The sequence below is a fragment of the Anastrepha obliqua genome, chromosome 4 (assembly GCF_027943255.1).
Source record: "Anastrepha obliqua isolate idAnaObli1 chromosome 4, idAnaObli1_1.0, whole genome shotgun sequence".
NCBI lineage: Eukaryota > Metazoa > Arthropoda > Insecta > Diptera > Tephritidae > Anastrepha > Anastrepha obliqua.
The window spans coordinates 72,014,572-72,026,859 of NC_072895.1; the positions used below are offsets into that span (position 1 = coordinate 72,014,572).

A 12,288-nucleotide genomic window follows, 5' to 3' on the forward strand; every position below is an offset into this window, starting at 1 on the left:
AAAGTTTGGCGGCTCACAGAAACTTTTAAGACCCGGGCGTTTTCCTGTAAGAACAAAGACGACGATCTGGCATACAGAGCAGTCTTAAATTAAGGAGAGAACACTTCTCGAACCTGTTAAACAGTGATAGCTGCAAAATATGGTCGGATGAAAGCATGCTTGCCGATTGGAAATTAAGTGGGCTCTGCCCAATCCATAAGAAGGGCGATCCTGAAATCTGTGCCAATTACCGCGGGATTAGTCTTCTAAATATCGCCTATAAGGTTCTAGCCAGCGTATTGTGTGAAAGTCTGAAGCCCACCGTCAACCAACTGATCGGAACTTATCAGTGTGGCTTTACACCTGGAAAGTCTACCATCGACCAAATATTCACAATACGCCAAATCTTGTAAAATACTCATGAAAGGAGAATCGACACACACCATCTTTTCGTTGTTTTCAAAGCCGCATCCTTTCAGAATTGGGAAGGACCTCTCCGAGCCGTTTGGCGTATGCCCATGATATTGACATATTCGGACTTAACAATCGCGCTGTTAGTTCTGCCTTCTCCAAATTGAATAAAGAGGGAAAGCGAATGGGTCTGGTGGTGAAGGAGGACAAAACGACGTATCTCCTGCCTTCAAACAAACAGTGGGCGCACTCGCGTATCGGCACCCACGTCACTGTTGACAGTTATAATTTCGAGGTTTTAAAAGACTTCGTTTATTTAGGTACCAGCATTAACACCTATAATAATGTCAGCCTTGAAATCCAACGTAGAATCTCTCTTGCCAACAAGTGCTACTTTGGACTAAGTAGGCAACTGAGTAGTAAAGTCCTCTCTCGACGAACAAAACTAACACTCTACAAGGTTCTTATCATGCCCGTCCTAACGTATGGCGCAGAAGCGTGGACGCGTGACAACATCCGATGAAGCGACGCTTAGAGTGTTTGAGAAAAAGATTCTGCGTAAGATTTTTGGACCTTTGCACAATGGCAACGGCGAATATCGCAGGCGGTGGAACGATGAGCTGTATGAGCTTTACGACGACATAGAGATAGCGCAGCGAATAAAGATCCAGCGGCTATGCTGGCTGGGTCATGTCCGAATGTACATTCCACATACCCTACCACAATTCGGGTAGTTTTTCTTTATTCTATTACGGAGCTCAGCAAGAACATGAATTCCTGCAGGCTCACTATTTCTTTACTAGTTTGTTTACAGAAGCGAGGGGGGGGCTGCATGCGAAAAATCAACCTTCTGGCTAAACAGCTACCAATTTTGCCGCTGCGTTTCAAGCATGCCTATTTTCTCTAAAGCACCTGGTATATTTAGGCTACTTATTAGTATATTTTTCATTTTGCTCATTTTCTTGCACGTCTTCTAAAACTCACATACATACATGCTGGCCATTTTTCAAGCACATATTAACTGTGCTCAGTTTTTTCGCTTTCGAATTTTGATAGAGGTTCCGACCATATTTCATTAATGACCACATTTACTGTTTGCTATTCCTCAGTATGTACTATATGCAGACATGACTACAAACAAATGTATGAAAAAAATATGATAAATAAATAAAGTCGTTAGCCGCTTGTGCATGAAAAGCAAACTTATTTGCATATTGCACATATTTTTAGATTCGATAATTAAAATTCAATTATATTATTTTCTACTTGACAATTTTTAATGCCGAGGTGTTTTTAGTAATCAATTTCGATTTCTATTATTTATAAAACATATTTATAAAATGTTAAGCTGAGCTTCTCCCCTAACTTGTGATGCGTGTCTTGATTTTGTCCTACAAATGGAGGGATCTATCCAACGGCATTGTCGGTGGATTACTTCGAAAGTTATTTTTTTATTTCGCACTGTTTCTGCAACACAACATCCATCGGTTGTACGCTTTCAATATTTCGATATTACTGCACATACACATTGAATTCCTGCTTCCTTTAAGTCGCGAAATAGCGAATAATGTAGAGAAAACCTAATCGTTGGTGCATCCTTTACATTTAGCCACCAATATGTTTACCTATTATTTCTTATTAGTCATAAATTGTTTGATACAGGTCGTAAGTGTCATATTATTGTATTGTCGTAAACAGCTAAAAATACGTAAAGTAAATTAATAAAAAATTTATAAAGTAAATTATATTATGAATTTTCACACAGTTAAAAAGTAGTTGGTTATAAGTTATTTGATCGTTAAAAACATAAGACAACACGACACCTTGTAAACCACCCTGTTTTTACATACCACTTCACGTGAATTCAATGATATTTGGTTAATCCTGGAACAAATAAGCTTTGAAGAATTTGTCCAGTAATTGAAAAATTATAAGAGGACTAAGTATATGAGAACAAAAAGCAGCTCGGAATGCTAAAAGGAGGCCGAGTTGCCTGAAAATGATTAAAACATTCGCATAGATACTGTCCGTAACAGTATAAGTGTACTTGCATATGTGTATTTTTATGTGCATGCTCTTGACGCAGCTGTGAAAATCAAATTTTCGCATGGTTTTCATACGAAATTACGTCATCATTGCCAGCCGCATTTTCTTACGCTTCATTATCGCCGTCACAACAAAGCTATTAACATCTTTTATTACCCCACACTTGACCATCATCCGTGCTCGGTTATTATGCATTCGCTGTCATGCCACTCATGACTTATTGCATCACAACAGAGCTTATCTTGATACTATTTATATATATATTGTATATACAGGGTTGGCCATATTAAACTGACCCATTGAGTAACCCTATAACTTTTTACTGTAATTTGAAATCTAAGGTTTACGTCAACAAGCCAAAGACACTAGACGCACTTAAGGCCAATATCCGACGGGAAATAGCCGCCATATCGGCCGAGACGCTGGCCAAAACTATGGAAAACGCCGAAAAACGGGCACATTACGCTATACGAGCTAAGGGCGACCACTTGCGCGATATCATATTCAAAAAGTGATGTAAACGAATCTCCTTGAACTAAATTAAATGTTTTTCACAATGAAACACAAAAAAATGTTTATTTTTCCATATTTTTTTAATAATCACATGGGTCAGTTTAAGATGGCCAACCCTGTACATACAATTATGGTCACATAATTCAGTCAGCTCTTACAATATTCGCAATATTTTTCATGTTTTATTGTTTTCTTTAAATTTCTATAAAAATATAGTTAATTGTACGAGTATAACAGAAGCCTTATAAATCAAAATTCACAAAAATTCAAAAAATTTCAAAAAAATATCAACTTTTAATAAGAATTTTTAGAAAACTGAATATGTAGTTTTATAGCCCATGCCATTTTAGTATAACAAAGTGAAAGCTTGAACTCGTTCAAGAATCGCGTTGATTTTTGAAATTTTTTTTTCGAATGCGATGTTGAGAATTTTCTGGATGTTTGAAGTCTTTTATAAGAAAAAAATATGCAAAAAATGCTTGGTAAAATCAACGCGATTTTTGAGCGACTTCAAACTTTGAATTTAAAACCCAAATTAAGTAAAGTCAACTATCAAAACATTTGTCTTAAAACACTTTAAAATCTGAGCACAGTGCAATTTTTTGAAATTTGTACTTTGATTTGATTGATAAGGTTGTATATATAACATGAAATTTATATTTATAGAAAATTAACTGAAAAAATGTGGCACGATACGAATGTTGCAACAAAGCGACTTAATTATGTGCCTATTAGTGTGTATATGAACACATTTATATTGAATTTTTTTTGGATTTCGCGGTCGGCTTGTGATTGCATTTCCTTGTCGAACGGTATCTTCTTCTTATTAGCAATTTATGATTTAATATTTTTTTTTTTCGATTTCTTTACAGTTGGTACTTCCGCAAGATAAAACGAATTGAGGCTGAGAAGAAACTATTACTGCCAGAAAATGAACATGGAGCATATTTGATACGCGACTCTGAGAGCCGCCACAACGACTATTCCCTATCAGGTGGGTAACAGCGAACAATTTTTTTGTTTGCAATTATAAGATGATAAAATTGCAATTAGAAAAACATTTGTTTGCATTGCATGCAATTTTGCAGTATTTCATATTTTCTCGCCTGATTGCATCTGTGAATAATAAATAATAATTTTTACTTCTTAATTGACAGTGCGTGATGGTGATACAGTAAAGCATTACCGTATACGGCAACTGGACGAGGGTGGCTTTTTTATTGCGCGCCGCACAACTTTTAGGTGAGTAATGTGAAATATGGGAGTTATGATTTTAGGCGAAATTTATTAACATTTGTTCCTCCTTTCCTGTTCTTTCCAGAACACTCCAAGAACTTGTTGAGCATTATTCCAAGGATTCCGATGGTTTATGCGTCAATCTATGCAAGCCATGCGTGCAGGTCAGTCGCCAATATCACATGTCACCATTTCTACTCACTATTCACATTCACATTAACATTTACATAACTCACCATCATTAGTATAGATTTTAATATTTGAGTTCCCATTATCGGGTGCTTACACCTGTCATACTGCTCATTCATTAACGGGTTTGTTTATGTTTCCACTCCGTTCTTCCTATCAACCTATATATACATAGATTTTTTCATACCCTTGCCTTCATTTGTTGAATATGCAATTTTCTTTATTACAATTTTTTTCTTTTTTACCATTCTACTTTTACAATATTTACCGAAATGATTATTTTATTTCGCATACTAAATAATACTTGGAATATATTTAACTAACTACTTAAAACAAATCACATTTTAACTTGCGAAAAATGAAATGAAATAGGCAAACCAATTTGCGGGTATTTTCGAGGTAGGAGTTTCTTCTAACTAAACCACCACACTCACACACCAACCACTTTCAGCAGTCATCCACAATTCCGTTATCACCTAAATGCCTGTGTTTTGACATTAATTAATGTATAAAAAAATCCATAATTTTTTCACGTTCACATCACTTTGATGGTTTAAGAGTTTTGGAGCGTGGGAAATCGTCTTCTTTTTTTTACCTACTCTTCCATGTATTGGTGTTGTTGTGTTTACATGTGTTGTCCTCTGCAAATTGCATTCACTCGTCGTCACCTACTCATCCATTTCTGCGAGCTGCATATTTTGTTCCAAAAGTGTAGCTTTGCTAGGCATTATTATTATTATATTATTTTATTGAATTACCATTTCTCTCATCTTCATATACATACTAGTATATGTAATAGTAATTTGTTTAGAAGAGAGTATTGCTTTTTATTACGGTATTATTGGCCAATCATTCACAACAATTGTGTCTGCATATACGAGTATTTACTTACACAAACATATTGTAAGAGGTTTACATTATGCGGTATGCAAGGAGAAGATTATAGCAGGTTTTAATAAATCTTTGTTTCGAATTGTGTATTTTTTGTATGTATCCCCAAAACAGTTTTGTATTCTTTGAATTGTGATGCTTTCTAAAGTCAGGTGAAAATAATGAAAAAAATAGGTAAGACAGGAATGTTTTGCGGATAAAAGTAATGTAAAATTTTTCACAGATTCAGGATCGTGAAAAAAATGTGCATATAGGGGGAGCGATATTGCGTTAATTATTAGTGTTAAGTTTCAAAAATTTCCAAAAGCATGCAAAAAATGTATGTAGATATTTCTTAATTAGCAGCGATATCCTTAATATTGTACGAAAGAATAAAGATATTTCTTTGAGGAATTTATCTTCGGCTAATACCGAAATTGGAAATTTCATAAAGGCGTGTATTAAGCATAAAATATAAAAATATTAACAAAAATGACGAATGACGGTCGTCCGTAGGCAAGAATTGGTGAGCACCGTGTCATTCCTGTCATGAAAAACCTTCAAAGCTTCTCACCTAAGCCATCTATTGCTCAGAAGCGGAATTGCTGAGCCACGCCTAAGGATTTTTGCAAAAGATGAATAAGTATAACCCACTCTGCTTTTCGATTGTGACTGCCTGTTAGGTAGGTAGGAGATAGAACAGATAGAACAGTGGAAATCTTTCCCGAACATCATCTATTTCTAAGAGCAGCCCGTCTAACCTAATTTTCTATAATATCATAACCATGACGGTAAAGAGTTGATCACAAAAAATAAATTACGTGGAAGTTTAAGTTACCGCTCACAAGCCACTAATTTTTCTTACAGTTTCCAAAGTTGTCTAAAGAGAGATTTGTGAAAGAAGAAGAGGCAATTTATGACTTACTAGCTTTTTAAAACAGAAATTGTCTCCTTATTTTTATTAGTGTAGATTTAACTGTGATGAGTTTTCAAACTAAGTTTAAGTATTAGCTGGAAAACTGACCCTAATAGAAATTTAATTAAGAATTTATATCAATAGAATTATCGGAGTACCTTTCTTACTAAGCAATTAAATACTTTCGAAATTTCTCGGAAGCCACTGCTTTAATCTCTCCTCCCTTGTGTGCAAATGAATGTATCACAAACGAACAAAAACCTATATGTATATACACACGTCTTAAAGTGTACCCAACAACACATAAGCACACAACTTCTAGTGTACATAACACACCGACTAACATTTTAACAATATCTCTTACAAATCTATGTGTGTACCGTCATTCTGTTTTTTTAAGTTGACTTAACTAAAATATTTCAAATTTTTACCTCAGATCGAGAAACCCGTCACCGAAGGCCTATCGCATCGAACACGCGATCAATGGGAGATTGACAGAACTTCACTCAAATTTGTGCGCAAATTGGGATCCGGTCAATTTGGCGAAGTATGGGAGGGATTGTGGAATAATACCACACCAGTAGCAATTAAAACGCTGAAGTCAGGTAAGTCAACAAATTTTTTGCGAATATTAACAGCTGATATTAATTAATTAATGCCTTTGCTTTCCCACCTTTTAGGCACAATGGATCCAAAAGACTTTTTGGCTGAAGCTCAAATTATGAAGAAGCTGCGTCACACAAAACTCATACAACTTTATGCTGTTTGTACAGTAGAGGAGCCCATTTACATCATTACAGAATTGATGAAGCACGGCTCTCTGTTGGAGTACCTGCAAGGTGCGCTAGCGATCTCCTCTATTCATCTATTGCATTCATACAACTATTTATTATATAATTTTGGATATATGCACATACTTACATATCAATACACAAAAAAATGTATTCGTATCCGCTAGCTTGTAGTTTGTCATTGCGTTACATGAAGTTTGTAATGTGCAGTTGAAAATAATTTATAGTACTTGCAGGCAAGGGACGCAGTCTGAAAATGGCGATACTCATCGATATGGCCGCACAAATTGCCGCTGGCATGGCTTATTTGGAGCAACAGAATTACATTCACAGAGACTTGGCAGCGCGTAATGTGCTGGTGGGCGATAATAATGTTGTCAAGATTGCCGATTTTGGTTTAGCGAGGTAAGTTTAGTGGGGAAAACATTTTACGCGTGTGGGGTATTGTTCTATGCAGTATGAAGCATCTCAAACGAGTCATAGGAATGTTTAAAATAACAAGAATCAATTGTGAAGTAGGCGATTGATTGATTGATTGAATGTTGGCTGTGGTCAATAAAAATAATAGTAATTTTAGATATCTTTTCCAACGCCATATAATAAATTGCAGTCAAATGAGAATTTTATTCCATATACAGGGTGCTCAAACTAGCTTTTTAAAATTTGGCTAGAAATGTTCAAAATGAATCACTTTTAGTTTGGACACAGTTGGCGAAATATTAAATTCGAAAATCGAATAATCACTTACGATGATATTAGCTGGATGCCTAGCAGCTGCGATTTAACTTTATTAGACCATTTTTTTAAGAGCGCTATTAAGTATAAAAGCTACGAAAACCAACCGAAGCCTATTTTAAAGCTCAAACACGAAATCGAAGTAGCCATTCCTGAGATAAGTACTCGCGAAAATTTACTAACATATTGATTTGGCAGAATGGGTTACTGTAAAGCCAGAAGTCATTTGAAAGAAATTGTGTTCATGCATGCTTTATGACAAGATTTACTCTTTTCGATGAAAGAAGAATCGTAACAGATATTCGTACGACTTTTATCTATAGTCGAATAAAATGAGATTCCACGCTATATAGTCCACTCACTGGACTACAAACAACCTATTATCAACATAAATATTTTCAAAATCAGAAAAGATACCAAGCCGTAAACATCTAATTAATTTTTACTATACAAAAAAAAAGGAACAAAAATTTGGAATCCGTATTCATAATTCCTGAATTTTTAGTATAAGTACCGGGTAATTCAAATTTGTATATGGGATCATGTGCTAAAGCGAACTTCTTAAAGATAATTTTAACTTTTAGATATTATCTGTAGTTTATGGTCCTGCTAGTATTATTAGGTTTTTGAATGTATAAGTAAAAAACTTGCATACACGCTTATGGGTATGTAAAATGTATGCTCCTAACTGAAATTGAGTATAGAGGAAAATAAGGAGAATATTTTATGCATACTAAAAATCGGGTGATCCTCTGCTAATCTCCTTACTTTAGATTCAAGTTTTGCTTAAACCACGTTTCCTCTCAACCCATGCATATCTTTAGCGAAGCTCAATCAACTCAAAAGCTAATAAAGACCTTGCCTTAAGTTCTTTGATAAATTCCCATGTTTTTGTTTCATTAACAAGATAAAGAATTCGAGTACATATTTATTTGTGTTATATTTTCTCTTTTCAGACTTATCAAAGAAGACGAGTATGAGGCCCGTGTCGGTGCACGTTTCCCCATCAAATGGACAGCTCCCGAAGCGGCTAACTACAGCAAATTCTCTATTAAGTCTGATGTGTGGAGTTTTGGTATTTTACTCACCGAGTTAGTGACGTATGGACGTATACCATACCCGGGTGAGTAATCATTGGATTATAAAAATTGGATTCACATAAAAGTATTGCATACTTTGCGGTAAAAGAAGGATTCGTGCTTCTAATGCTCCTAATCGGTTAAAGTAATTTAAAGTTTTTACTTGTACTTGTATTTAAAGTCAATTTGAAATATTTAAAATAACGAAAAACATTACTTTTTAAAAGGTATATCAATAGTCGGGCTTCGGTCTCTATCAAGTTTGATGAAGTTAATAACTACTCTTTCGCGGAGATTTATGTAGCAAAGTAGAAAACCAACTAATTATCTCGTTTGATAGGTGGTATAGTAAACATTTTCAAAGCACTATTATTTTAGTACGCACTGTTTCTAATTGGATACGCAGTAATTAGATATATAATAAAGTCCACCAATTGGACGAAATAAGTCCGTTCGGCCTAAACAAAGGTCCATACTTTATAAATTTTCAAATATAGGGTTTTTCAGTAAGAGCGCTTCAACTTTTGAACTTTTTTGAATAAAACACAAACGGTTTGACTTTTTTAACTAATTTTTTTTATTATCGAGCTTAAACATATACATTTAAGTATGAAATTCGATTTCTTTTGCATGACCACCGCGTGCACGTTTTACGAAGTCCAATCGTTGAACCCAATTTTCGACCACTCTTTTGCATAAATCGGCCGAAATTCCAGCAATTTCGCGTTCAATATTGGCTCTGAGCTCACAAATCGTCGCAGGCTTGTTACTGTAGACCAATGACTTCACATAAGCCCAAAACGGGACGGCTTGTTAAATAGACCGTAAAATGGCCGTAATGCTCTTAAAGTAGCAGCGACAGAACGATTATTTTCATAAAAAATTTGCACGATTTGAAATCGTTGCTCAAGTGTGTAGCGTTCCATGATGAAATGTATACTAATGAAGTTTACAAATGACGAGCGAAAAATAAAAAATATTGCGTCGTTCGCCCTCCCTATCGGAAAAAAGTTGAAGCGCACCTATTAAAAAACCCTATAGAACGGTATAAACGATCCTAAAAAGAATTATAAAACGGTCACCATTCACAATCTTTATTTAAGTTTATATATTTTTGATATTTTGTTAAGATTTGTAATTGGATTTATATGATAAACGGTATCTATGGATGTGCACATTTACATGACCTTAACATTATTTCGATATCTTCTCAACACTACCTTCCTCTTTTACGCAGGTATGACTAATGCCGAAGTGTTAACGCAAGTCGAACATGGCTATCGTATGCCAGCACCGCCCAGTTGCGAACCACGCCTATACGAAATTATGCTTGAGTGCTGGCACAAGGATCCAATGCGACGACCGACCTTCGAGACACTGCAATGGAAGCTGGAAGACTTCTACACATCAGATCAGAGTGATTATAAAGAAGCGCAGGCCTACTGATAAATGCTTTACACTTCCAGCAGCACGTCTCACATTAGCGATAATATAAAAAAACAACATATACTACAACATAGTAATTGCCAACGCCACAGGAACAACAACATCCACAATAATATACACAACAACACTAATAAGATGAGTCGCAGCAGTAGCAGTATGTTGCCAATTGGCGCAGCAGCGCCAGCAACAGCAGTAGCAACAACCTCAACATCAACTACGACAAATACAACTGCAAAGATGACAACAAAAGCGACAACGTCGATAGCCAATAAAGCTGCAGCCGATGGTGCCAAGTCGTTACAGGTAGCAAGAACAATAACAACACCAGTCAAGCCAATACCTAAGTTGCGTCACGTGACGACAAGCAAAAGCAACAATCGGCATATCAGCAAAACAAAGCAAAGCAACTCGAAGCATCTTCCCAAATCGGACAATTAAGACTAAATTTTTCATGACACTCATTTAAAAATGGTTAAATGAAATATAAGAAAAAATAAATAAATACTAAAGCTGATAATTTAAAAAAAGGTAGAGCAAATTGATACAAGCTAACAGGTAGCAACTTAAATTATGCGCAAAAACAATTTGTGTTTGTGAAAAAGGAAATTTGCATTATCTCAAAAACTGAGCGAAAATTTTTATAATTTATATTGTATTCGGAAGTAATACAATTTAAAATATGTGTAAGACTTTAGATATATTTAGCAAAGATTTTTTGTTTTTCGATTCTCTCCATCACCTTATTAAATTTTTTGTCACATTCTTTTTTTTGTTTTTTGATTTTAACGTATGTAGTTTTTTTTACAAAGCAAACAAGTAATAATAAAAATATTTAATGTATTATTATTTATATAGATATTCGAAGGAAGAAATACTTACATAATTTTATAGGCAGAAATATAATGCAAATAAACGTACATACACATACATACCGACATAGACATTGTGAAAGTCAGAGGTTATATAAATATACATATTTCATGAATAAACGCATACACACAAAACGCATATGCAAGTAAATAAAATATATACATGTATGATTTTTAAAATTTAAGTAAATTTATTTACAATGTTGTTTTGTGTTGCTTATTACCACTACCTTTATGGATATGTTATGCGATTCGACTTACATACATACAAACATACTACAATATATAAGACTTGCTTCTATTAAAATCGAAAAATCAAAACGATTGCATGAGCTTAACAAGTACTCGTGCCTTCTCTTGTGCTGCATATTAGCTTGCTTTTTGTAAAAAAATCTATATCCCATCAACAATTCAATTGTCTTTGTTTTTATACCCTTTGGCAAAACACACGGATTGCAAATGTTATTGTCTAATTTTGCACTATTGCAATGAATGTTACGAACATTTTATATTTTTAGCAAGTGTACATTTGTTCCATTATAATTAATCCAAAACTCACAAAACAAGAAACCAATCAGCAGTAGCTGTAATCAAAAGTGTTAAGTGAAACTGGCAAATATATATGCACATACATATAGTATACCATACTAGTACCATATATATACATACATACACATATGCTGATTTTGTCTAAAAACTTTTGTTTCCATTATTCGCATAAATGTTTTGTAATTCTAGTTTTAGTAAACTTAATTATTACATACATATATATGCTTATACATACACAAAGTATAATTTAAGTACTGTTAGGTTATTACTATTAAAATTATTACTATTACTATTACTTTTATTATAAAAGTTAATGCAAATTGACCGATTAAAATAAATCTATACAAATTTATATTACAACAAAACAAAAAAAAACATCGTCCATCTCTATAAATTTGATGTTGGATTGTATTTATTGTGTGGCAAAACCCCTCGTAAAAAATGTTGGCATTTAGTATATTGTGGATTGGCATTAAAACTGACAAAACAAACAAAAACAGCTGTGGGCTGGCTGGGATATTAGCTGGCCGACAGCAAGTGAGACATATGTGTTGTTGCGAAGTGCAAGTTTATCTATCTTGATTAGACGAAAATATGAATACGTAGAGAAAAGTGACTAAGGCAAAAAACAAAACCAAAAGAATTTTATTATGAGTAAT

General features: G+C 34.4%; 1 protein-coding gene across 3 annotated transcripts in view; it reads left to right on the top strand.

Annotated features, from left to right (window-relative positions):
• Nucleotides 1–10,211, top strand: part of LOC129246396 (uncharacterized) — a 99,749-nt gene extending 89,538 nt beyond the window's left edge. For 2 of the 3 annotated variants that reach the window (XM_054885188.1, XM_054885187.1), the window contains 8 exons: nucleotides 3,822–3,943; nucleotides 4,107–4,191; nucleotides 4,271–4,349; nucleotides 6,597–6,765; nucleotides 6,841–6,999; nucleotides 7,179–7,356; nucleotides 8,643–8,809; nucleotides 10,003–10,211. In XM_054885188.1, coding sequence (XP_054741163.1) covers nucleotides 3,822–3,943; nucleotides 4,107–4,191; nucleotides 4,271–4,349; nucleotides 6,597–6,765; nucleotides 6,841–6,999; nucleotides 7,179–7,356; nucleotides 8,643–8,809; nucleotides 10,003–10,211 — 1,168 coding nt within the window. The remainder of the gene's footprint in view (nucleotides 1–3,821; nucleotides 3,944–4,106; nucleotides 4,192–4,270; nucleotides 4,350–6,596; nucleotides 6,766–6,840; nucleotides 7,000–7,178; nucleotides 7,357–8,642; nucleotides 8,810–10,002) is intronic. The other variant, XM_054885189.1, reaches the window with a different exon arrangement.
• The last annotated feature ends 2,077 nt before the right edge of the window (nucleotides 10,212–12,288 follow it).